This window comes from Lepus europaeus, chromosome 23 (assembly GCF_033115175.1).
Source record: "Lepus europaeus isolate LE1 chromosome 23, mLepTim1.pri, whole genome shotgun sequence".
In the NCBI taxonomy this organism is placed as follows: Eukaryota; Metazoa; Chordata; class Mammalia; order Lagomorpha; family Leporidae; genus Lepus; species Lepus europaeus.
This window is the reverse complement of record NC_084849.1, coordinates 23,995,834-24,022,859: the sequence shown is the minus strand read 5'-3', so window position 1 is coordinate 24,022,859 and position 27,026 is coordinate 23,995,834. Positions and strand designations below refer to the sequence as shown.

The 27,026-nt window shown below is 52.6% G+C and overlaps 1 protein-coding gene across 1 annotated transcript in view; it reads left to right on the top strand.

Annotated features, from left to right (window-relative positions):
- The first annotated feature begins 116 nt into the window (after positions 1-116).
- Positions 117-27,026, top strand: part of LIMK2 (LIM domain kinase 2) — a 67,456-nt gene continuing 40,546 nt past the window's right edge. The window contains exons 1-2 of the mRNA XM_062182093.1: positions 117-243; positions 14,482-14,581. Coding sequence (XP_062038077.1) covers positions 228-243; positions 14,482-14,581 — 116 coding nt within the window. The 5' untranslated portion in view covers positions 117-227. The remainder of the gene's footprint in view (positions 244-14,481; positions 14,582-27,026) is intronic.

The window sequence follows — 27,026 nt, the reverse complement described above, 5'->3', positions numbered from 1 at the left end:
GCGGGGCCGGCCTCGGGGGCGGAGACGGGTGCCAGGGGCGGGGCTTCGGCAGGCGGGGCCCCCGGTGCCAGGTGCGGTTTGGTCCTCCCCGGGCGCCGTAGGCGGCGCATCCCTGTAGCGCCCGGGGGCTGAGGTCCTCCCTGGCCTGAGGCGGCGGCGGCGGGCGCTGAGGGGAGCAGCTGTGGCCCCTGCCGCCTCCTCCTCCTCGTTTCCGTGTCCCGGGGACCATGGCCGCGGTGGCGGGTAAGGAGAAGCTGCCGTTATCCCTGAAATCCGGACCCGCGCGCCTGAGGGGAGCCGGCAGCCTTGGCTCCTCGTGCTACCGAGCTCCGTGCGAGGACTTGAGGGGCGTCGGGGGGCCCGGCGCTCCCGGGAGACTGGGCGGACGCGGGCCTCCGGGAGTTGGGGGGCAGGGCACCCGGGACACTGGGCTCTGGGCGGCAGGCGGGGTGGGCGGCTGAGATCCCCGGAAAGCTTTGCTAAAAGCCGGACTGAAACACTGTCCAAGGAAGGGGAGGGGCCTGGGGCTCCCTGGGGAGGGGGCTCCGTTGGAACACGGAGAATGCAGGGTCCCCCGGGGGGCGGGCCACTTAGGGAGATGCAGGGTGACCCCGCGCCGGCTGAGGTTTCTGTGGAAAACGGAGAAAGGCATGAGAACCGCGCCAGGACCCGCGGCCGCTCGCGGGGGGTGGGGGGCCCTGGGTCCCTTGGGTGTTGAGGGTCTTTGCAAGAAGAAGGGGTACGTGGAAGCTCTTGGGGTTCACGTCACAGGACCAGGGGTAAGCAGAGATTGGGCCGCTGGCCCCCGGCCCGCAGGGGTTCTGGGCCCTCCCCCCCGGGGGAGGGGGAGAGGGGTCCTCCCTTTGGCTTCTCTGAGAGCAGGGGAGGTGGCCAAACACCTCCCGGAAGGAAGGGCAGCTTCAGGCCTGTGGGCTGCTCCCAGGCACGCCCCCACGTCAGCCTCCTGCCTTCCCCGCCTGTCCCCCCAAACCAGGAACCTGCCCTTGCCCCATGTGCCAGCCTCTGCGACCCCATGGTGGTCAGCTCCCAGAAGCTTTGTGGAGGTGGCAGGAGAGGCGGGCGTCGGGGGGAGAGGCTGTGTGTCTGCCCCCGCTTCCTGGCTTTGGGCCTGTGGACAGTCACTTCCTCCATCCTGAATACAAGGACCAGGCCACCCGTGGGTCACTTCCTCACCCTGGGAGCATGGGATTTTCTCCTCGCTGTTGATAATACGCGTCTGGGGAAAGAGAGCCAGGAGTGCCAGTGCCTCCTGTCCCTGTCCTTTTAAATCTTCGCTTTAGCACCCAGGCATCTTCAGCTTGGATGATGGCCGGTGCTGTGTCATAGAGGGTCCCCTGTTTTGAACCTTGATTCTTGGAACCTCGTGCAAGGTTTGATAGTGCACGCATTTCTACCGGATCCTCTTGGAGTGACTCGGGACTCCTGGACGCGGAAAGCTTCGGGCTGCGTTGGTTTCATTCATTCAAGGACTATGTGTTGGATGCCCTGTGCTGTGCGTTTCGCCCAGTGCTGAGGAGTACCGTGGTGAGCCAAAGGAGACGAATGGCGCAGGAGGGCATCGGGGCATAGCGGTGTCAACAGGAAATACTTTCCATTAAGAATTCAGTCTGTGCTGACCCCGAGGACCCCTGGCAGAGGAGGGGCAAAGAACATTCCAGGCAGAGGGAACAGCGTATTAAAGGCCTTGAGGTAGAAAGGCATCCAGGAACTTCTGAGCTGAGATAAGGCCAAGATGGCCTTTGTGTGTGTGTGTGTGTGTGTGTGAGAGAGAGAGAGAGAGAGAGAGAGAGAGAGAGAGCAGATGAAGGCTCAGAAATGACTTGTTCAGGGTTCCAGAACTTCATAAGTAAGTGGTGAGGTCAGAGTTCATGTTTTCCTACTTCAGGTTGAGTGCTTCATCCTCGCCCTGTCACAGACAATAGAGCCAGGTTGCCCGGAGAGGCAGAGGAGGAAATAGGACGTGAACTTTTATTTGTTATTCCGCCCAACCGCGTTCCAAGACACCTCGGATTCCACCGTGTAACAGGAGAACCAGCCACCACACCATCAAATATTTACTGAGTGCCCGCGATGTCTGTGGCGCTGGGCGGGGCCAGGTTCTGCCTCTCACAATAAAATGTTAACAGACGCCGGAGCCAAGAGAGACTTGAGATAACGTACAGTTTCCTTGGTTCACGGATGAAGAAACTGAAGCTTGGGGAGAAAAAAAAAATTGGGCTGTCAGAGTCACTCAGAGAGTAGCAGAGTCTGGCACGTAATAAACCCTTAATAAATATTTGTGGGAATAAATCGTGCGTGGTTTGTGCCTTTGAGAAATTTACTAATTGGGGTAATTAAAAAAAAAAAAACAGCAACATCAAGACAAGGTGTTGAGGCTTCTGTGTAATAACACTGTGGAATCTCAAAGCTCCATGGGTGAATTCTGTCCACAGATTTATTCCATAAATGCATCTTAACTTCATATTGTGTGCCAAGCACTTTCAGCCCTAGGGGATAGCAGGAAACAGAGTGGACCAGATCCTTCCCCTCAAGGGCTGTATGCTCTGGTGGGGAGAAATAAATAGTAAGTAAATATACGAATGCCATAGTCAGGGACAAAGGCAGGGATGAGAAATAAAGTAGAATAAAGGGGAGGCGAGGAATGTGCTTGGTGCCCTTGAAGACTATCAGGATGTCCAGGGAGCTGCCAGTTTGGCCAGCGGCTGCTTCCTTTTTGTTGTTATTTTGGGAACTACTTCTTGGAGGAGGTCAGATTTTAGAAATGTTAGGGTTTAATTTTATTTTTTTTTTTATTATTATTTTTTGACAGGCAGAGTTAGTGAGAGAGAGAGAGACAGAGAGAAAGGTCTTCCTTTGCCATTGGTTCACTCCCCAAATGGCTGCTACAGCTGGTGCGCTGCGCCGGATCTGAAGCCAGGAGCCAGGTGCTTCCTCCTGGTCTCCCATGGGGTGCAGGGCCCAAGCACTTGGGCTATCCTCCACTGCGCTCCCGGGCCACAGCAGAGAACTGGCCTGGAAAAGGGGCAACCGGGACAGAATCCGGTGCCCCAACCTGGGGCTAGAACCCGGGGTGCCGGCACTGCAGGCGGAGGATTAGCCTATTGAGCTGCGGTGCCGGCCAGAAATGTTAGGGTTTAAAAAGGTACTGGGGGCCGGCGCCGTGGCTTAACAGGCTAATCCTCCGCCTTGCGGTGCCGGCACATCAGGTTCTAGTCCTGGTTGGGGCGCCGGATTCTATCCCGGTTGCCCCTCTTCCAGGCCAGCTCTCTGCTGTGGCCCAGGAAGGCAGTGGAGGATGGCCCAAGTGCTTGGGCCCTGCACCCGCATGGGAGACCAGGAGAAGCACCTGGCTTCGGACCAGCGCGGTGCGCCGGCTGCAGCGGCCATTGGAGGGTGAACCAACGGCAAAAAGGAAGACCTTTCTCTCTGTCTCTCTCTCTCACTATCCACTCTGCCTGTCAAAAAAAAAAAAAAAAAAGGTACTGGGGGAATGACGTCTTAGTAGAGAAGGAACTTTGGGAGTAGAATGCAAAGGTAGGCAACTTACAGGGTTTTCAAGGATGGCCAATTGGTGAGTGTGGCAGGAGCCAGGACTGACGGGTGAGGAGCCGAAGGCAGCAGAAGGTGATGCCGAGAGGGCCGGCGAGGCCAGGGTATGAAGGATTTGATGCCAGGTCGAGGATGAGGACTGTGGAATTTCCAGTCTGCGGGAGACACCATAGCTTTTAAAGACTGCAAGGGCCGTGATGCGGTCACAGGACCCCAATCTGGAGGTGGGTGTCCAACGGCCCTGAGATGAGGTGTCAGTGCTGGGAGTGGCGCTGACTGGTAGCAGGTGCCTCCTGACACGGGCAGGGCAGGCTGGCTTGAATGGCCGTAGATGCGGAGTGGAGAGAGCCAAGAGGCCTGCAGGTTTTAAAGCTAAATAAAAGCCGTCACATTCAAGGGAGCTGTGTTAGCCTTTCTACATTCATGGTGGGTTTTCTGCATGTTCTGGAAGCAACCTGGAGGGCCCTGGGGCTCAGGGGCGTCCTAGGGAGGGGTGCATCTGCAGGTGTCACTTTGGCATTTCAATGAGAGGACCAAAAGCTGTGGCTTTTTCTTTCTCACCCTTACTTGACCTTTTCTTTACACAGTAGCAAAAATTAGATTCTTACTTGTTAACTTCTGTCCGGCAGTAGCTAGAACATGAAACTATTGCTTGGTTCGTAAGAGTATTTCTTGAAAGTTCATCTTGGGATTCTGTTTTTGTTTTTTAAAAACAGAGCTCTCATGCGCTGACTCAATCCCAGATACCCACAGTGGACAGGACGGGACCAGGCCGAAGTCAGGAGCAGGGAATTCAATCCAGGTCTCCCTTGGGAATGGAGGGGACTCAACTACTTGAACTGTCACCTGCTGCCTCCCAGGGTCACTATCAGCAGGAATTTGGAGATGGGAATTGAACCCAGGCACTCTGATATAAGATGCAGGCACCTTTTTTTTTTTTTTTTTTTTTTTTTTAAGAGTTATTTATTTACTTGAGAGGGAAAGACAGAGAGAGAGGTCTTCCATCCGCTGGTTCACTCCCCAGATGGCCACAACGGCTGGAGCTGGGCTGATCCAAAGCCAGGCACCAGGAGCTTCTTCCGCATCTCCTACCTGGATGCAGGGGCCCAAGGACTTGAGTCATCTTCCACTGCCTTCCCAGGCCATCAACTGGCTCAGAAGTGGAGCAGCCAGGACTCAAACCGGTGCCCCTTTGGGATGCTGGCGCCGCAGGCGGAGGCTTAACTACTGATCCACAGCACCGGCCCCAGATGCAGGCATCTTAACCAATAGACCACATACCTGCCCTGGGGATTCTATCTTGTCAGCCCTGTTCTGTCTGTAATTTTTTTTAAAGATTTATGTATTTATTTGAAAGGTAGAGTTACAGTGAGAGAGGGAAGAAGAGACAGAGACAGAGAGACCTTCTATCTTCTGGTTCACTCCCCAAATGGCCACATTGACCAGGGCTGGGCCAGGCTGAAGCCAGAAACCCAGAGCTCCATCCAGGTCTCCACATGGGTGCAGGGCCCAAGCACTTGGGCCATCCTCCACTGCTTTCCCAGGCACATTAGCAGGCAGCTGGATCTGAAGTAGAGCAGCCAGGACTTGAACCGGAGTGCATTTGGGATGCCGGCACCACAGATGATGACTGGCCTCTGTGTTTGTAATTTGTGTGTCCAAGTCTAAAATGTAGTTAAAGACACAGCAGACCTGTGGCCTAAGCTCAGCACCAGTACTTAACATTAGGTGAGTATTTCCATTTCCTCATCAGTAAATACACACTAATAGTAATGATCCATCCGTGTCCGTTCTTATCTTATGGAATCTTTGTATTCAACTAGTTCATACAGGACACTCCCTGGTATAAAATACGGACTTAAAGGAGGTTTTTTTTTTTTCCCCCGTCTTTGACAAGTAGAGAAGTGCTATAGGAAAATATGATTTGGTTAACCTGTTCCAGGCTTTCTCTCAGATAAGAAAATGCCGACTCACTCACAGGGAAGTCAGCTCAAAGTTGGAAGTGAGGACCTGGGCAGCCCGCAAGCCGCAGGAATGGTCTCATTTTTCCCTCTCGGCCATCTCCCATTACCGCGCTGAGCTCCTGCCCCCCCCCCCCCCCCCGCACCTGGTTTTTGTTCCTTCTGACCTGTTCTTTCCGTACGTCTCCTTGTCCTTCACACACACACACACACACACACACCCTGAGTGCTCGCCAAGGATCGCACTAGTTCCCGGCCTCGGCCTCGTCTGCGCCTCGCCCATGGGCACATAGAAGAAGTTTTGAATTTATTTTGAAAACGCTCCCTTCAGATTTTAGAAATAAATCTGTTCAGCTCCACTTTTTCTGGCCAACCTCCTAAACACACACACACACAGAAAGAAAGAGAAGGAACTTCCCACATCAGTCCAGCCAAGTGCCGCACGCTGCGGGAGGTATTTTCACATCCACGCTGTTCTTTCTTTTAATCCGCGTGATAATCCTGTAAGGTAGGTGGTGTTGGCCTCTTTTTAAAGATTAGGAGCCAAGCTCAGAGAGGTTAAATAATTTGCCCAAGGACACAGAAGCAGAAGCAGGTTTCAAACCCAGGTCTTAACTCGAGTTCTTTTGCTTGACCTCTTACAAATTCTTCCTGATAAACAAAGAAGGAAAGCAGAGAGCAACAGCAAGAACGGAGCTCACCGAGACGCCTCGTGCTTCCATGCCTGAGCCCCCATTCGCTGTCACAGACACTCAGAGCTTGATCCCCACTTTTAGAAAAGAGTAATTTACATACAGGCCCAGCAGTGTGGCTTAGCGCATAAAGCTGCCGCCTGCAGTACCAGCATCCCATCTGGGTGCCGGTTCAAGTCTCAGCTGTTCCACTTCCAATCCAGCTCTCTGCTATGGCCTGGGAAAGCAGTGGAAGATGGCCCAAGTCCTTGGGCCCCTGCACCCACATGGGAGACCTGGAAGAAGCTCCTGGCTCCTGGCTTTGGAACAGCATAGCTCTGGCTGTTGTGGACATCTGGGGAGTGGGCCATCGGATGGAAGACTCTCTCTCTCTCTCTCTCTCTCTTTCTCTCTCTCTATTTCTGCATCGCTGTAACTCTGCCTTTCAAATAAATAAATAAATCTTTGAAAAGAATAATGTACGATCCAGAGAAGTTCAGGAGTGCCTTCAGAAACCATGTAATCTTTCTTCCTGAGACACTCCCTTTGGTAATATTTGGTAAGCTGGTGAGGCAGAAAACCCTTTGGGATCCAGGGGAGTGTATCAGGAGGAACGTTAATCATTGTTGGTAGTCACTTCTTTAAAATGTGAGGTTTTTTCTCCTGGCTGCTCCCCACCAGTGCCTGCCCTGCCCTTCTGCCTCCTGCTTTGTCCCAGTTTATATGCCTGACCTGCCAGCCCCCAGGGGGCCTAGTGGTTACCATGCTTGTTTTATGCTACGCTGAATTGGCTGGGTTGTGTTCCTGCTTCTCATTGTCTAGTGGAACATGAGAAGCTTCAAAGATTTTTTTTTTCCTCAAGTGAAAGAATAGGATCTGTACATGTCGGTTCAGGCTGGGCATCAAGGTCCCAGGAGCTCTCGGTGCTAGGGCATTTCTCAGCACTTTGAAGCCTGAAATGGACTTCAGTTTGCAAAAAGCCAGCTCTTAAGACCACGTTAAGGTGAGCGTTGCGGGAAGTGCACCGGCTTCCGGCGGGGGCACCAGGCTGAGCCCCTTGCACCAAATAGCTGTGTGGTCTTGAGCGAGTCTCAGCGTGTCTGGGGCTACACGGAACAATACCGACCCAACTGGCCCAGCACTCCTGGGGCAGCTTCAGTCCACGCAGGACTGTCTTTCACTAGCTTTGTGATGGTCAGGTAACTCTCCTCCAAACCCAGTTCTCGTTCAGAAGGATGATGAGATGAGATGAGCTGCTGTGGAAGGCTCTTTCCAGCTTCACCATCCTGTCTTCCTGGTGCCCGCCCCAGCAGAGTCACCATTTGTTTGAGAGCCACAAGGGCAGTTATTAAGTTGGAAAGGAGAAGCATATACAAAGTAAATATATTATGTGACAAAAGTCCGAAGTTCTTGTGGGCTATGAGCCATTTGTTACAATTCTCGCCTTGTGGCCGGCGCCGTGGCTTAACAGGCTAATCCTCCGCCTTGCGGCGCCAGCACACCGGGTTCTAGTCCCGGTTGGGGCGCCAGATTTCTATCCTGGTTGCCCCTCTTCCAGGTCAGCTCTCTGCTATGGCCCGGGAAGGCAGTGGAGGATGGCCCAAGTGCTTGGGCCCTGCACCCGCATGGGAGACCAGGAGAAGCACCTGGCTCCTGGCTTCGGATCAGCACAATGCGCCGGCCACAGCGGCCATTGGAGGGTGAACCAACGGCAAAAAGGAAGACCTTTCTCTCTCTCTCTCTCTCTCTCTCTCTCGCTATCCACTCTGCCTGTCAAAAAATAATAATAATTGTCGCCTTGTTTTCCACTTCTTAATAAGTTCCAACAGCTGAAGGCACAGTTTTCTTTTCTTTTCTTTTTTTTTTTTTTGACAGGCAGAGTGGACAGTGAGAGAGAGACAGAGAGAAAGGTCTTCCTTTTGCCGTTGGTTCACCCTCCAATGGCCGCCGCGGTAGGTGCGCTGCGGCCGGCGCACCGCGCCAATCCGATGGCAGGAGCCAGGTGCTTCTCCTGGTCTCCCATGGGGTGCAGGGCCCAAGCACTTGGGCCATCCTCCACTGCACTCCCTGGCCACAGCAGAGAGCTGGCCTGGAAGAGGGGCAACCGGGACAGGATCGGTGCCCCGACCGGGACTAGAACCCGGTGTGCCGGCGCCGCAAGGCGGAGGATTAGCCTAGTGAGCCGCGGCGCCGGCCACAGTTTTCTACTCATTAAAGACTCAGTAAGTCCTCCTTACTGTTTGAGGCTGCTGCGGACACTTACTTAATGAAGCTCCCTCCTGGGCTGTGACAGTCCGTGGCCACTGTTGATAAGTCTGCAGATAGGAGAGGTAAACACTGCAGAGGGAGAAGGGGAGCAGCCTGGTACAATGAGGTGTTTTCCTCGAGGAAGGACCTTTTTTTTTTTTTTTTTTAAAGATTTATTTATTTGAAAGGCAGAGTTAAGGGGGGTGGGGAATCTTCCATCTGCTGGTTCACTCCCCAAATAGCCACAATGGCTGGAGTTGAGCCGATCTGAAGCCAGGAACCAGGAGCTTCTTCTGGGTCTTCACATAGATGCAGGGGCCCGAGCACTTGGCTCATCCTCTGCTGCTTTCCCAGGCACATTAGCAGGGAGCCGGATCAGAAGTAGAGCAGCCAGACTCGAACTGGCATCCATATGGGATGCTGGAGCTGCAGGCAGCAGCTTAACCCACTTATCATGCTGGCCCCTAGAGAAAGAACTTCTAAGTCGACTGAAACCTGGACTGGCCCTCCACTGGGTTCCCAGAAATCCCTGACTTCGCACTATTATATATCTCTTACATTTCCTAGGATAAAGGTTGTAAAAGAACCAAAATCCCTGGCTTTCAGGATTGTGCGGGAGCTGCGGAGGCCACGTGTTCTCTTGAGGGTCTTGGCTTGGCGGGCTGAGAGCTCAGGGTGGATATCTTTGTGCAGGTGCTTTCTAACAGAAAAGCAGTGCGCTTGCACAACAGGTAAACTGAGGTCAGCTTTACCCACCTGAGAGTTTGCCTTCAGGTGGTGACTCTGGGAACCAGGACACTGGACTCCAGTGGGGTCACCCCTGCTGCCCTTTGGAGCTTATCTTTGGAAATGACCTTTAGAGCTGGCAGTTGGATCCAGCATTTGAGTTGGATTCGCCTCATAAAGGAGTGTCTATTCTGCACCAAGCTTGGCCTTAAAGAACATCACGATGCAATTTTTGCCCCGTGGAGCTAGGAGAGACGGGAAAGGAGAGGGGCTGAAGGAAACAAACACACACAGTGAATTGTAGTTGTAAATGGTAGGGGCCAGTGCTGTGGCGTAGCAGGTTAAGCCACCACCTGCAGCACCGGCATCCCATACAGGTGCCGGTTAGAGTCCTGGCTGCTCCACTTCCAATCCAACTCCCTGCCTATGTACCTGGGAAAGCAGTGGTAGATGGCCCAAGTGCTTGGGCTCCTGCACCTGCGTGGGACACCCAGATGAAACTCCTGACTTCGGCCTGACCCAGCCCTGGCCATTGTGGCCATTTGGGGGAGTGAACCAGTGATGGAAGATATTTCTCTCTCTGCCTCTGTCTCTCTCCCTCTCTGTAATCTGCCTTTCAAATAAAAAAGTAAATCTTAAAAAAAAAACAAGAATACATGACATAAAACAGGTGTAAACAAAATGAAACAAATCTATACTGCCAGACATTAGGGGACCATCATGGAAAGACAGAAGTTTGACTACGGGAAAAGACCGAGTATCCCAGATACAGAGAATAGCTTGGGGTGTGGATGTCAGGGTGTAAGAACATGAGTGTGTATGATGGGAATACCAGACAGACCAAAATATAGCCAGAACATCCCCTTGCACAGGGTGGTGAGAGGTAAAGGTTCTTTGGGGCCACCCTGTGAGGGTTGTTCACTGCTTTAGTGAATGTTTAGCGAGGGACAGTAGGAGGCCAGTGGCCAGCCTTACTTCTCTTTGCTTAGTTTAGCAATGTGTGAGGAGGTCTTGTCCCAGCCTCAGGGCCTTTGCACATGTCCCCCCACCCCCTTTGTCTCCAGTGTTATCCTTCCCTCTCCCCTCCTTTTTTTTTTCCTGATTAAATTATATTGATTTTTTCTTTTCTTTTCTTTTCTTTTTTTTTTTTAGAGCCCAGCTTGGAAATGACTTCCTTGCAAACTATCCCTTTGGCCTCCTTGTTTTCTTAGTTATGAACTTCATGTCTCCTCCATACCACTTGCCCCAGTTATAATCCTGTTATTGTTTAATCCTTGCTTGGTGTTTAGTCTCTCTCTTGTTTGCTGCTCTCTCCCCAACACAGTGCTGGATGCATAGTTGGCATGCAGTAAATATTTGTTGAAAGAATGACTGAAGCGCGCCCATTGAATTTAGCAATAAGCGGTCACTGTTGACCTTGGTGAGACAGTTTCGGAGAAATGGTGGGGGTGGAAGCCAGATTGCAGTGGGTCATGCAGTAAGTGGGAAGTGAGGAAGTGAGAGCAGTGATGTGTAGACGACTTGTTCACGTGTGGCTGTGAAGAGGAGAGCAAGGGTGGCGGAGGAGAAACCTGGATCCAGAGGTTTTCTGTTGGGCAGGGCTTGACATTGCTCATATAATAATGAGAAGGAGCAGAAGGGGGTCGGGTAGAAGCAGCTGAAACTGCACATCTTCGAGGTGGGGTAGATCAGGATGCAGAACAAGGAGCCCCATGCTAAGCTGTAGCCCAGCCCTGGGGACGCAGACCTGCAGCTGACGTAGCTGGGAGTCTGGGTCTGCAAGCCAAGATCGTGCTGCAGGCCCAGAAGAGAAGCCCAAGACCTGGACTAGGGTCTGTGCAGAGGACAAGACGGGACTGGAGAGGCATTGGGAAGGTGGAAGCAGGTGTATAGGAAAGAAGGGAGTAGGAACTCTTGGTTTTGTAGCTCATGAGAACTGTACATAGAACAGGTGCAAAAATACGTGTCGATTGAGTGGCTTTGAGTTTCTCGAGACTGGAGAAAGCAGGACAGGCCCTGCGAGTGAGGCAGTAACAGGTTACCCCAGACAGCCTCATAGAGGAAAGCCCTGGCCTCTTTGATTTGGAGAACAGCCAGAAGTCATTTTGGAGTCATTGTTGAGTTAGTGGGTGGTCGGGTTAGAGACTGTTCCTTTTGGATTCAAAAGTGCAGACAAGAAACAAGGTGTGGTTCGGAGATAATGAGATGTGCTGGGGGGTGGGGGTGGGGCAGCGGCACAGTAGTCAGAAACTGGCCCCAAAAGCCCTTTCTGTGTAAGAATTCCAGAAATGTTTCACACAGGTATTTCTGAGTTTAGGAGATCCATCTGGATGTCTGTGTTCATTAAAACCCACCCCTCTCACTAACCCATCGTCTTGCCCAGCGTCTGGAGCCCGACGTGGGCCTGGTTCCCCTGAGACACTCAGGCCTTCTGCCTTAGAGTGTGTGAACCTGGTGTTGTACTCTGTGGCCACTGCCAGCCAAAAGGCAACGCAGCTGCTGTTGAGAGTCTAAGAATCTTAAATCCAGGAAGAGTGAGCGGTGGGCATTTCTGTGTCCTGCCACTGAGGACGTAGCGGGTTGAGGAGTGGGTGGGTCTTGTAGTGTTCTGACGTCCTCCACTCTGCTCTGGGGTATGAGGAAGACCATGGTCAGAGCGCTGGCTGCCTTCGAATGGTGCTGAGCAGCCATGCTTTGTCCGGCCGCCGTGCTTTGTCCATTCATGGCGCGGGGGCCTGTGAAACGGGGCTCAGTGGCTGTCGCCCTGCCTGTGGCGGTCTGGAGTTACCCAGAGAGAACAAAGACGCACGCAGGGAGCACACAAGGGCGTCTTGTAGCAGCCTTGTCCCATTTTCCAGGGCCAAGTCAGTTACCACGGCTTGACCTCAGTTGTCCTCTTTATTTCAAGAAGGTGGCATCTGAGCCAACGCCGAGCTGAGCGTATCATGTTTTGTTTGGGGCACCTTCCTTTGGGAGGGACACGGACCGACCGGGGACCTTTGTCCATACCCATCTCTCAGCCCGCACAGCCTTCCCCATCTTTTCTCAGCCTTTGGGTAGTCCTTCCCATCTCTCGAGGCTCAGCCCACGCGTCAGCTTCCTCTGCAGACATTCCCGGCACCCTCCTTGGGATGAGTGAGAGTCAGCATGCTGGGGCTGGTGTTGTAGCACAGCGGGTTAAGCTGCAGCCTGTGACACCGGCATCCCATATGAGCGCCAGTTGTTCCACTTCCCATCCAGCTCCCTGTTAATGTGCCTGGGGAGGCCGTGGGAGATGGCCCAAGTATTTGGGTCCCTGCCACCCACGTTGGAGACCAGATGGAGTTCCACACTTCTGACTTTGGCTTGACCCAGCCCCACTTATTGCAGCTATTTGGGGGGTGAACCAGCAATGGAAGATTGATCTCAGGGCTAGCACTGTGGCATAGTAGGCTAAGCCTCCACCTGTGGCACTGGCATCCCATATGGGTGCCAGTTCCTGCCCCAGCTGCTCTTCTTTCAGTCCAGCTCTCTGTATGGTCTGGGAAAGCAGTGGAAGATGGCCCAAGTGCTTGGGCCCCTGTACCCATGTGGGAGATCCAGAAGAAGCTCCTGACTCCTGGCTTCGAATCAGCTCGCTCCACCGTTGCAGCCATTTGGGGAATGAACCAGCGAATGGAAGACCTTTTTTTCTGTCTCTCCCTCTCTCTCTCACTGTAACTCTACCTCTCAAATACATAGATAAAATCTTTAAAAGAAAAAAAGGTTCTCTCTCTCTCTCTCCTCTCTTCCCATCTCTAACTCTGCCTTTCAAGTAAATAAATAAATCTTTTAAAAAAAAAATGTTACATGGAGGAGTAGGGAAGGTCTAGGCTTTAGAATGAGCCAGACCTGGGCCTGCGCTGTGGCACAGCACGTAAAACTACCACTTGCGACACAGGCATCCCATATGGGTGCCAGATCGAGTCCCAGCTGCTCCACTTCCAATCCAGCACCCTCCTAATGTGCCTGGGAAAGCAGTGGAGGATGGCCCAAGTGCTTGGGCCCCTGCACCCACATGGGAGACCCAGAAGAAGCTCCTGGTTTTGGCTTGGCCCAGCCCTGGCCATTGCAGCCATTTAGGGAGTGAACCAACGATGGAAGACTTCTCTCTCTGTCTCTTCTTCTTCTTCTCTCTCTCTCTGTCACTCTTTCAAATAAGTAAAATAAATCTTAAAAACAAAAAAGCCAGATGTGAGTTTGAATGCTAGATAGGCCACTTGACCCCTTGTCCCTGCTCTGGCCCTGAGTTCCAATTCTCTCACCTGTTGAATGAGTACAGTAATACCTGTCTAACAGGTTGCTTTGAGAGTTCAATGAGATTAGGCCTGTGAGAGCACTGGTGTACTTCTTGGCTTGTAGGAGGCATTTATTAAATGTTCTTCCCTGTTAGACCCATAACGCTGCTTTCTCGGAACTGTAACCTGTGAACTGACATCCAAGTGAAAACCGACCATGCGGAGAAGTGTTGCTTGCTTTTTTTTTTTTTTAAGCTTTATTTATTTGAAAGAGTTACACACAGAGAGAAGGAGAGGCAGAAAGAGAGAGAGAAAGAGAGAGAGGTCTTCCATCCACTGGTTCGCTCCCCAGTTGGCTGCAATGGCTGGAGCCGCATTGCTCCGGAGCCAGGGGCCAAGAGCCAGGAGCTTCTTCTGGGTCTCCCACGCGGTGCAGGGGCCCAAGGCCATCGTCTACAGCTTTGCTAGGCCACAGCAGAGAGCGGGATTGGAAGAGGGGCAGCCGGGACTCAAACTGGCACCCATGGGATGCCGGCACTGCAGGCGGCAGTTTTACCCACTATGCCACGGTGCCAGCCCTCCAAGAAGTGTTTCTTTTTCCAGTGGAATTGCTCCATGACAAGCAGTGTCCAGCAGCTTCCAGCTGAGAGCTGTGTGTAGAGAGCATTAGGGACGTGGTGTGAATGATTGAGCTCTGCGGTTAGTTGATAGGCAAAGTCTGAGAAACAGCACAGGGCTTTTGAAGACTAGGAAGAGGCAGTAACATGTTTAACCCAGAGAGGAGAAGTTTCCGGGCACTATAGCTGGGGGCGGTCATAGGAAGGGGGAAACCCTGTTCGTCTCTTCCACTCAGAGCTATAGGCAAAAACTGAAAGTCCGAGGAGAAAGCAAGTTTTGTTTGAGTAGAAGGGGAGCAGCCAGGACCATTTTTGAGGTGGCCTACCCTGCCCATCTAAGAGTCTCTTAACTCCCTCGGCTCCTGCATGCTGGGAATCCCACCCCTGGCCCCCTGCTGCTGCAGGCCTCCGATGCTCTCTGTTCTGTGTGCAGGTGAAGACGCCTGGAGATGCCGGGGCTGTGGGGACCACGTTGCTCCAAGCCAGAGGTTGTACAGGACCGTCAACGAAGCCTGGCACAGCTCTTGCTTCCGGTAAGTGGATGTGTCCTCCTGTTCTTTCTTTTCTCTTATTGTGGGGGGAGAGGGTAGGGGCAGAGGGCGGGAGACAGAGACAGATGGACAGAGAGAGAGAGCTGCTATCCACTGATTCACTTCCCAAATGCCTATAATCGGGAATTCAATCTGGGTGTCCTGTGAGGGACTCAGCTACTTGAGCCATTACGCACTGCCTCCCAGGAGGCTGGGATCAGGAACTGGAGCTGAGACTCAAGCAAACCCAATATGGATGCCAGGGTCTTAACCGCTGCACCGGACTCCCACCTCTGTGCTGTTCTGACCAGTGTAGTGTGGACCAAGCACTATTTCACGTTCCAGAAGAACAGGAGCACGCTTCTGACTTGAGACTTTTTTTTAAGGTTTTGTTTATTTAACAGGCAGAGGTACACAGAAGGGGGAAAGAGAGAGAGAGAAAGAGAGAGAGAGAGAAACTTCCTTCTGCTGGTTCACTCCCTCAATGGAGCTGGGCCGCTCTGAAACCAGGAGCCCAGAGCTTCTTCCGGGTCTCCCACCTGGGTGCAGGGCCCAAGCACTCGGGCCATCTTCTGATGTTTTCCCAGGCTCGTTAGCAGGGAGCTGGATTGGAAGTGGAGCAGCCAGGACGCAAACTGGCACCTTATAGGATGCCAGCACCACAAGCAGAGGCTTAACCTACGCCACAGCACCGGCCCCTTGAGCATTTCCGTTCCAAAGACATTGGCAGTGGAGGGGTGATGAGAGGAATGTGGCAAGCAGGAGCCCATGACCAGGTCTCAGGTGAGGCCTGCCTGAAGCCAGGTTACAGTGGAGAAGCCCCAAGTGGGCCCAGTGCGGCTGGATGCAGGGGATGGGAGGAGGCTGTCCTTGGGTTCCTGGCACCCCCAGTCGATGGATGGGGAGGAGACCAAGGCCAGAGGAGCAGTAAAGTCACTCTTCACCCGCTGCTGGTGTTGCAGGGGCCACAAGGGCTGTCGGCACTGCACTTGGCAGAGCCTGCTCTTCCTCCTACAGATGCCTGCCTGGGTTCCTGCTTTTTGTTGTTCGCTTTATTATTGTTTGGAGGCAGCTCAGTTTCTTGCAAATTATACAGCCCTTAATGTCAGATCTGTTCCCTCTGTCTGGGATTCCATTTCCTCATTTGGGAAACAGAGGTGTTAATAATCTACCTCATCAAGTTGTTGAAATAGAATGAAATAATATATGTGAAGCACCCAGCACCTGGTTGGTACTCACTGAATGTGTATCCCTTTGTCCCAGGAGGTCGGACTCTCCAAGGATGGGAGCTTGTCTCCGTATTCTCCAGAACACGAAACAGTGCTTGGTCCATAGTCGTTGCACATCGGCAGCGTGAGCGGCTGTCCACTCTGGAGGCTGGGTGGGCACGTTCTGGTCCCCCTGGTCTGTGCTTGTGTCCCAGGAATGAGACAAACAGTAGACACCCAGCGGCTCCCACACACACGGTTCTTATGAAGCATGCCCTGTGCTGATACCCGGTGCTTTAGTCAGCCTGCAAGCACTTGCAGGAACCACGTAGGGGACAGGCTCGGAGAGATGTGGAAGAGTGGGAGGGAAACCAGCATTTTCGTGCCCTCTCAGCTCTTAACTCAGAGCGAGGAGCTCTGTGATCCTGATTGCCTCTGTTCTTCTCCCTCTTTCACTCCTCAGGAAGTTGATTGCATTTTTTAATGATTTATTTGAAAGGCAGAGTTACAGAGAGAGAGAGAGAGAGAGATCCTCCATCCACTGGTACACTCCCCGAATGGCTGCAACAGCCAGGGCTGGGCCCCGGCCAAATCCAGGATCCTAGAGCTTCCTCTGGGTCTCCAACGTGGGTGTAGGACCCCAAGCACTTGGGCCATCTTCCGCTGCTTTCCAAGGCTCATTAGCACGGAGCTGGATTAGAAGTGGAGCAGCCAGGTCTTGAACCCATGCCTACATGGGGTGCTGGCATCACAGGCAACGGCCCCACCCACAACACCACATCACCAGCCCCTGATTGTATCTTTTTGTGCTGTTTCGTATGGTAGGAACAGAGACTATAAGAGACCTTATGGACAAAGTCTTTAGCAGGCCCTTTCGTTTCATAGCTGAGGCCAAGACCCAGCAAGAGAACCTGAAGAATTCCCAGGTCCTGTCTTGGCGTCTAACCCATGTGTTTGGATTTATTCCTGCTTTTTTCCTATCCTTATAAATATTTTCTATCCAAAATAAGCAGGACAGGATCAAACGAGCTACTCTTTGGAATTTCTGTATTCTGCTAGAGCTAACAAATGAGCGTATGGTACAACCCTGCACATCACCGATGAGAGCTTAAATCCCAGAGGGCCTGCTCAGGGTCACTCAGACCAGAGATGACCAGAGCTGGCCTTCCAACTGAGGTGTTGGGTCATTTGTCGGTCTGGTCAGTTGCTGTCTTGTTAGAGACGTACACACACACACACACGTACGTAGAGAAGTAAGGCATGTTCGCGTGGAGGATAGGAGTACAGGCTGTATGAGACTTGTCTGGTCTTCAATGCAGTACTTTATTAACTGCCCTTAGGTGACTTCCCTGAGCTCTGAGCACTCACCTATAAAACGGGGATAAGAGTCTCATTCGTCCCACATGGTCGTTAGATGGGATTAACTGTGATAGCCTATAAAAAGTGCCCAGCACAGCACCCAGTGCATAGAAAACTCTTAATAATGAGTAGCTGTCGCTTTATCTAATGTTGTGACGGTGTCAGTACACAACTACGTGTACCATTTATTTCCCTCATTGCACGTTCATTGGTCATCGGAGTTGGCCACGGGGATTAAGGACAGCTTTGATCTTCTCGGCACAAGTCAAGCCGACGATCGTGCCTGTGGGAGAAGCCGAGCTGTGTCCTGGTTGTAGCTGCTTTCCTCTGATGTGGCTTTAGTGACGGAGCGTGTCTCCCGACTCCAGTGCTTTCCCATGGTAAATTCCAATTGGATGACATGGGGCCCTCAGATGGCGCCTGGTCTTTGCCCTAGGGGGATAGGCTATCTTCTGGAGCTGGTTGGGCTTTTGGCCAAATTGGAGGAAGACCTTCAGAGTTGGGAAGGACTGTGTCTGACCCTAGAGGTAATCTGGGTTATGAGAAGCTTGGAGCATCAGGCTGAATTTTTTTTTTTTAAGATTTAGTATATTTTTTTGAAAGGCAGAGTTACAGGGGTTGGGGAGCAAGAGAAAGAGAGATCTTCCATCTGCTGGTTCACTCCACAAATGGCTGCAACAGCCAGGGCTGGGCCAGACCAAAGCCAAAAGCCAGGAGCTTCATCCGGGTCTCCCATGTGAGTGCAGGGGCTGAAGCATTTGGGCCAGCTTGTGCTGCTTTCCCAGGTGCATTATCAGGGAGCTGGATTGAAAAATGGAGCAGCTGGGACTCAAACGGGTGCCCATATGGGATGCCAGCACTGCAGGCACTATGTACGGTGGCTTTACACACTATACCACAATGCCTGCCTCCTTAATGGTTTTTTTTTTTTTTTTTGACAGGCAGAGTGGACAGTGAGAGAGAGAGACAGAGAGAAAGGTCTTCCTTTTGCCGTTGGTTCACCCCCTAATGGCTGCTGCGGCCGGCACACTGCAGCCGCCGCACTGCGCTGATCCATAGCCAGGAGCCAGGTGTTTCTCCTGGTCTCCCTTGCAGGTGCAGGGCCCAAGCACTTGGGCCATCCTCCACTGTACTCCCGGGCCACAGCAGAGAGCTGGACCGGAAGAGGAGCAACTGGGACAGAATCCGGCGCCCCGACCAGGACTAGACCCGGTGTGCCGGCACCGCAGGCAGAGGATTAGCCTATTGAGCCGCGGTGCCGGCCTCCTTAATGGTCTTTTAAGATCATCCTGGGGCCGGCGCTGTAGCATAGTGGGTAAAGCCACCACCTATGGTGCCAGTGTCCCATATGGGCACCAGTTCAAGTTCCGGCTGCTCCACTTCAGATCCAGCTCTCTGCTATGGCCTATAAAAGCAGTAGAAGATGGCCCAAGTCCTTGGACCCATGCACCCATGTAGGAGACCTGGAGGAAGCTCCTGGCTTCAGCTTCGCTCTGGCCATTGCAGCCATTTGGGGACTGAACCAACGGATGGAAGACCTCTCTCTTTCTCTCTGCCTCTGCTTCTCCTTAGCTCTGCCTTTCAAATAAATAAATAGATCTTTAAAAAAAAAAATAGATCATCTCACCCCAGCTTACCTATAATCCCCTTGAAGCAGGACCTCCCTCTGTTCTACTCAGAGAAGTTCATTCCTTTTTTTTTTTTTTTCCTTCCTCCCAGTTCATTGTGTTTACTTGAAAGGCTTAGAGACCGACAGATGATATCCCCTCATCCCACAATGGCTAGGGGTCATGTAGGTTTTAAGCCAGGCGCTGGGAACTCAGTCGGGGTCTCCCACATGGGCGGCCGGGGCCCAACTGCTTAAGCCATCGCTGCTGCCTCCCAGGGTGCACAGCAGCAGGAAACTGGAATTGGGTGGAGCTGGGAGACCCAAACCCCAGGCACTGCAACATGGGCTCCAGCTGTGCCAGTGGGTGTCCTCACCTCTAAGCTAAATGCCTGCGCTAGAATTGCGTTCTTGGATCTCTTCCAGTTTGCTCTTACCCAGCTGGCTGCACTTACAATAAAGGAAATGACTTTTCTTCTCCCCTTCCCACCCCCGCCCCGGCCCCCCGACATCTTTGTTTTCCTAATCGCAGGGTGGAGCTAAATATTGAATGGAGACATGACTGGAGTTGGGCCCAAACTGCCCCTCACCACCTTGTCCCCGGCTGCAGCCGCATCCGCAGCCTTCCACCAGATTCTCAGGTGCCCAGCACGGTGGGAGGCCGTTCAGGCTGGCACCTGGGCCTGGGCCGTGGCGGGCAGCTGACAAGCCTCCTGGAAGCAGCCCTGGCTGTAATTGTGCGGGTGCAGTAGGGCACCTGGCCAGGATCCTTCGGATCTGCAGCCCCACGGCCGACCGGCCCCTTGCCTCCTCTCTGCGGCCTCCCTATCAGACCTGTGTAAACTCTGGGTACCTCTGGTTTCCCCTTTTCTTGAGCAGTGATGTTGATTCTAGATCTGGGGCTGTCTCCAGTGTTCTCTGGAACCGGCCCCCTCTTCTTAAAGGAGGCCTGGCGAGCAGCCAGAGAACACGTCCCTTGTAGCTGAGGTTAAGGTGTGGAGCTCTGAGTGGTGACCTGGCCTCTTGGCATGTTGGCACACCGAAGAACCTTGCCAGATTTCCTAACGATTGTCCTTTCACCCTCGTCACAGATGTTTGGCCAAGGAGGACGGATCCTAGGAGGAGGGAAAGTTGCCCCTATTAATTTTTTTAAAGGACTTAAACCTCAAGGGTGCTTTAAAAAATGTTAATTTATTTATTTACATCTACTTGAAAGGCAGAGTGACTGAGAGCGCGCGCGAGAGATCATCCATTTGCTAGTTCACTCCCCAAATATCTGCAACAGCCAAGGCTGAGCCAGGCTAAAGCCAGGAGCCTGGAACTCCAACCAGGTCTCCCACGTGGGTGACAGGAGCCCTAGCGCTTGCGCCTTCATCTGCTACTTCCCGACATGCATTAGCAGGAAATTGGGTAGCAAGCAGATGTGCCAGGACTTGAACCCGGGCCCTCTGATAGGGGATGCAGGAGTTACAAGCAGCTGCTTAACCCACTGCACCGCAGCCCCTGGCTTAGCCCTTAGTCATTTTTTTGGCCCCAACTTGAATCTCTGATGCTTGACCTGGTTCATAGCAACATTATCTGCAGGGAAATTTATTGTGTTTAAGGCACTCGTAGGGCTTCCTTTCTCAGGATGGTGAGCCTCAGCTCTCTTTGGAGAAGGCTTTCTCTGACCGGTAGTCTGGAAAAAGGCAAATGCAGGCAGAAGACTGTGGTCACATCGTCAGGCAACAGAGATTTCTGCTAAATTTGTGCCCCAGGAAGGCCGGTGAAGAAATGGCACACGTAGCACCCAGAGACTGTGGCGTAATAGGCTGGCTGCAGATAGGGTACTTTCTGTGATGGCATAAGTCACGTTTTCCCCACCGTCACCCGGTGGAAACAAGTGTAGTAGAATCAGAATTACAGTAATAGGTCCCATTTATTGAGTGCCCCGGGTGAGACAGCATGGCAAGAATTTCATGCGCATCGTCTCATTGCGTCCTTACACCAACCCAGTAAATTAAGTGCTGCTCTCACCTCCTTTAAAAATAGGGAAGTGGGGATTACTTGCTTAATGTCATAGAGGTAGTCAACATAGCTGGGTCTTGAACCCAGGCATTCTGACTCCTTGTTTACAAGTTTCTAGGCATCCTCAACTATGCCATGTTATTTCAACCCTCGAGGCTGTCTCCTCTCCTATAATATGGGGGTCCAAACCCTCCTGCTGCCTCCCACACACTGGTGGTGTCAGATAACGTTGAGGGCTGTTGGTTCAAACTCTGAAGTGGCAGCTGCACGCTGGGTTTCAGGCTCCCGATGTAGCCATCAGAGAGCAACCCCGCCATCTGCTGTTGGTGTTGCTGCTGCACGCGTTGGCCCCAGGCCTGTGATGCTGGCTGTGACCCTGTCCGGAAGGTGTTTATTTGTTTGTCTAATTTATCTCTAAGGAAACAGCCTGCCAGCAGGTCACTAAAGCTGGCCCTTGGACATGGGGCTGGGACCTGCCAGACAGAGGAAGGAAGGACAGATTCCTAGGGACTGCAGCCCTAATGCAGAGACTCTTAGACCCTAACCCTGGTGTGTGGCTGTAGCATATAACCTCCAGCGTTTTGTTTTTTTTAAGATTTATTTATTTTACTTGAAAGTCACAGTTACACACACACACACAGAGAGAGAGAGAGAGAGAGAGAGAGCGCTGGTTCACTCCCCAGTTGGCCGCAGCAGATGGAGCTGTGCTGATCCAAAGCAAGGAGCCAGGAGCTTCTTCCAGGTCTCCCATGCAGGTGCAGGGGCCCAAAGACATGGGCCATCCTCCACTGCTTTCCCAGGCCGTAGCAGAGAGCTGGATCGGAAGTAGAGGAGCTGAGACTCGAACCAGTGCCCGTATGGGATGCCAGCACCGCAGGCAGCAGCTCTACCTGCCATGCCACAGTGCCAGCCCCCTCCAGTGTATTCTAATTGTGCTCTTTTCTTTGGGAAGACAGAACTAGGACCCCACAGCTCTGCACCTGCTGAGGCCCAGGGATAGACAACTGCTATTCATTGAGCATTGTATTAAGAGCTTCATTTAGATTATCTGATTAAATTTTTGCAAGGATCCTGTAATCCCTATTTATTTTTTGAAAGGAAACAGATCTTTCATCTGCTGGTTCATTCCTCAAATGGTCGTAACAGTCAGTTATGGGCCACAATCTGGTCTCCCACGTGAGTGGCATCTGATATGGGATGTGGGCTTTGCAAGCCATAGCTTAACCCGCTGCTTGCCGCGGTGCCGGCTCCTGAGCCCCCATTTTATACTAAGAAAGAAGTTCCAAAAAAGCAGAGTGACTTGTCCAGGGCCACACAGCTGACATCAGAACTGAGATCTCTCTGGCTTCTAAGAGGGTCTTCTTTCTTCCAGAGAAGAGCAGTAGACTTGGAGCCAGAAAAGCAGACGTGAGTCTTAGCTGAGCCAGGTGAGCTGAGACTGTAGGCTAAAGTTCCTCAGCTCCTGGGAGCCCCAGTTTCTGATCTGTAAAACGGGGTAAAAGGAATCCACCTCAGGAAGGTCGTGGGTTGGGAGAGCACTCTGAAGGCGCGAGAATGGTGTCATGGGAAAGGTCAGTAGCAGCCAGTGATGGCATTGTGCGTCTTGCATTAACTGTCCACATCGTAATTTCAGGCATCGTCCGAGTTAAGCACTGTTGGGGATCCAGAATTGACATACTGGCCTGGTCCCCTCCTAGGCTCCTTCAGACAGCTGGAAACAGGCAGTAAAATGGAACGCTCTTAACAGTGGCCTCTACTCGGACTTCCCCTGTCTCTCCCTGGGAACCATGTATTCCCTTAGAAATGTTCTAGATGCCGTATGTTCGCTAGCCACTCATCAGCCTTCATCGTATATGACCTCCCCAATTGCACTAGAGATATAGGCTGAGCAGCCCTGACCCCAAAAATCTGAAATCCAAAATGCTCCAAACACTGAAATTTTTTGAGTGCCAGTGTGACGCCACAATAGGAAAGTTCACACTGAACCTCATGAGGTGAGTTGCAGTTAAAAGAAAGATACATTGAGGCCGGCGCCGCGGCTCACTAGGCTAATCCTCCGCCTTGCGGCGCCGGCACACCGGGTTCTAGCCCCGGTCGGGGCACCGGATTCTGTCCCGGCTGCCCCTCTTCCAGGCCAGCTCTCTGCTGTGGCCCGGGAGTGCAGTGGAGGATGGCCCAAGTGCTTGGGCCCTGCACCCGCATGGGAGACCAGGAGAAGCACCTGGCTCCTGCCATCGGATTGGCGCGGTGCGCCAGCCGCAGCGCGCCTACTGCGGCGGCCGTTGGAGGGTGAACCAACGGCAAAGGAAGACCTTTCTCTCTGTCTCTCTCTCACTGTCCACTCTGCCTGTCAAAAAAAAAAAAAAAAAAAAGAAAGATACATTGAGCATATTGTATAAAGCCAAGTGAGCACTTGGCACTGCGTCCCGTATTGGAGGGCCTGGGTTTGAGTCCTGGCTCCACTCTCCGTTCCAGCTTCCTGCTGCTGTGCACCCTGGGAGCCAGTGGTGATGGCTCAAGTAGTTGGGTCCCTGCCATCCCTGTGGGAAACCCAGGCTGAGTTTCTAACTCCTGGTTTTGGCCTAGCTGTTGTAGGCATTTGGGGAGGGAACCAGATAGGGCTGGTGAATCTCTTTCTGTCTCTCCCACTGTCTCTTTGCCTTTCACCTTTAGGCTGTGTGTATTAGATACATATGAAACAAATGAATTTTGTATTTAGATTTGGGTCCGATTCCTAATATATCTCATAATGCAAATGTTCTAAAATCCCCAAATATCTGAAACCTGAAACACTCTGGCCTCAAGCATTGCAGACAAGAGGTTGAAACTTAGAGCAGTAAAGTGAATCAGAGTTTGGATTCAGGCTGCGGGGCTCACATCCCAGCTTCACTGGCCAGCTGCTTCGCCTGCAGTCGGTCGCCCAAGCTCATCTACACAAGGGGCAGCGGCTCCCCCCTCCGAAGGCTGTTACGCGGATTAAAGTGGATCACGTGTTCACAGTACTGAGCACGGCTCTGGCCGTGGCTAGGGCTCTTTAGATGTTAGCACTTGTGATTAGTGTCTGTCACCCGTTGGCTTCTATGACATTCCACGCGCCCCACCTAGTCACTGGTATTTCCAGTTTGCCTATCCTCCCCTGACCAGCTCAGAGATGTTATCTTTCCTCCAGGTGCACAATCTGTTTTTTTTTTTTTTGCTCCGTGGGCAATTTGTGCACACCTCTGCTTCCATTGTCTTCCACCCACTGATAACCCCAAAAATCAGTATCTCCAGCCCTGACCGTTCCCTGAGCTCCGTCTCCGTCTATCCACTGTCAGTCTGGCATGCCATGTGGATGTCTTCCAAGCACCTCAGACTCAGCTGGAGTTTAACTCCATCCCCTGACCCCCAGGCCGGCCGCTCCTCCGTCACGACCTGGCTCGTTGAATACCCCTCCACTCCCCTGACTCTGAAACCCAGGAGACTTTGGTACCGCTTCTTTCTCATCCTCCAGAGCCAAGCAGATCAGTTTTCTCTTGGGATTATGATTCGAATGCATTCATTCCCTTCCATTTCTCCCCTCCACCACCCTGTTCCAAACTACCGTCACCTCTGACCTGTACAGCTCCAATAACCTGCGTTTCTCCACTGTCTCCCGCACACGTGATGCACCGCTCAAATCTGTTACCTACAGAGCAGCTGGAGTGAGCGAGCTTTAAAAGCAAAAACTGAAACACTGCCCCGGCTTTCCAGTGTCCTTGGATGAAGACCAAGGTCGTTCACGTGGCCTGCGGGAGAGCCCCACGTCGTCTGGCCTCTCCTCCTGTCTTCAGAGCCACCTGCTCTTCTTCCCAGGGCTCAGAACACACCCGCTTTCCTTCAGAACAGGGCCTTGTTCACCCTGCTCCCTCTACCCAGCGCGCCTCCCACTCCGTTTGCCTCATCAACTCCTGCTCACCCAGCAGATCTTGACTGGCGTGGCTCAGGAAACCAGTCACCCCTCCCCCTCGGAGAACAGGTCAGGTTCCCGTTGTATGCTTTCCTAGACCTTTCCTATGAAACTTTTTCTGCTCAGTCTGTGCATGTGACCACCTCCTGAATGACACAGCTTGGTGAGGGCCATCCCCTGTGATGTCACCTCTGAGCAGTGCAGCGTTGGCATCGGAGGGGCATTTGCTGCATGAATTGCCAGAGATGACCAAGAGATGTGATGTGAGCAGGGCCTTTCCCTGCCTTCCCCTCCCGCTCCCACATCCTCCCCCTAGTGGCCCCCGCGCTGCAGTTACTGTCAATGGCAAAGAGGAGTCAGTTTCAGACATCGATTGGGTTGTTGGGGAGGTAGAAGGCAGAGCTGTAGCCTGTGCCACGAGAAGAAGCCAGGGAGGCGGGCGCAGTCCTCTCCAGCAGCAGGTCTTGACCAGCACTCCTCTGTAAGTACAGTCCAGGCAGGGACAAGTCCCGGGGCCTGGGTGCCCCTGGAGAGAGGCAGTCGGGGAAGCGTGAGTTCAGCCACTGTGGCATAACTTCACCCCCGCCAGGATGTGACGTTCTCTCTGTGGCTGCTCATCTTCCTCTGGCCCTCGCTGATCTACAGTTGTTCTGCAGATTGAAAAGTCTCGGGCCCCGTCGTTAGTGTTTTTGTTTGAGTTACTAAGAAATTTTATCTCTGAAAGATAGCATTAGCTAAAGATGCCCACTAAGTCTGGAGTGGACAAAGTGGAATAGCTGCCTGGTGTCTTAGACTTGTAGGTGATTTCTAGTGCGAAAGACAGTGGACAGATTGGGGTTCCCCCAAGAACTTGGAAGTGAAGTTTGTCTTCTGTGGGTTAAAGTGATTAGGGTTAACCTGCAGTGAGAGAGTACCATGCAGTAGCTGAGCGTCTAGAAGAAAACCAGACTGGTTGGGTTCAAGTTCTGGTCCTGTCAGTTGTTGGCTGAGCGCCTCGGGTGAGTTACTTACCCCTTCTGTGTTTCATCTCCTCTCTGTACAGTGGAGGCACCAACTTAGCACCCACCTGCTGGTGCTGTGCGAGGGGGAAATGGGTGAAGCCATGGGCAGCCCTGGGAGTGGGACCCTGCGAAGTGTCAGCCACTTGTTGCTAGCTGCCAGAGAGCCACATGTCTCCCGGGGCTGAGTTACGTAGGCATTGCTGATGGTCCCACTTGTCTAAAGGAGTAATTTTTTTTTTTTCAATTAAAATTTGGTTCGAAAGCCAACATAATAAACAAAGAGTGGTCACCAGCAAAACACAATGTGAAATGTCAGGCAGAACGAAGGGCACGTCCCCTTGGAGGGGCTGAATTTGGCTTTGGTCATGGGGGGGTGTGTCTTTGTTGTGGGCAGGGCTAGCTTGGCTGACTGCCCATTGCCAGCATGAGGTTTCTCTGCATGGCTGCTCGTTTGCCTTTCCTTTCTTTTTTTTTTTTTTTTTTTTTTTCTTTTTTTTTTGACAGGCAGAGTGGATAGTGAGAGAGAGAGAGAAAGGTCTTCCTTTTTGCCGTTGGTTCACTCTCCAATGGCCGCTGAGGCCAGCGCATCATGCTGATCCGAAGCAGGAGCCAGGTGCTTCTCCTGGTCTCCCATGCGGGTGCAGGGCCCAAGCACTTGGGCCATCCTCCACTGCACTCCCGGGCCATAGCAGAGAGCTGGCCTGGAAGAGGGGCAACCGGGATAGAGTCCGGCGCCCCGACCGGGACTAGAACCCGGGGTGCCGGCACCGCAGGCGGAGGATTAGCCTGTTGAGCCGCGGCGCCGGCCTGCCCTTCCTTTAAGTCCATGCTCCCAGAGACACTTTCTGCAGGAAGCCCTGGAAATGCGTGCCTGGATACGGGCTGCAGGAGTTCCGGTCTCAGTTGCCGGCTGATAAATAGACATGCGGGCTGGGACGTGCTTAGTCCAGAATCAGCACAGTGTGTCTGTGCCTCTGTAGATATCGCGAGGATCTCTTTCTGGACGAGAAGACCAAAACAATCGGGCCCAGATGAGGGGCATCCGCCTTGGCGCCAGCCCTGCACAGGTCTCTGGGTGATTTGCCAGGAGTCTTTCTCTGTCCACACCCTCTTCCTCCTTGTTTCTTGCAGCATTGACCTACCAGGTGTGGTTTTGTTGTTGTTTGTAATAGAAGCCCAGAGAGGTATAATGGCTGCCTAAGATCACACAGCACCTTGATTGTGGATGAGGGCAGGTTTTCAGGTTTCTGCCGGGCAAGGGCTTCTTTTCTGGCATTGCCTTCAGAGTTTTGTTTTGTTTTTCCCCAACAAACACTGGCTGGGGAAGAGTTACTATTTT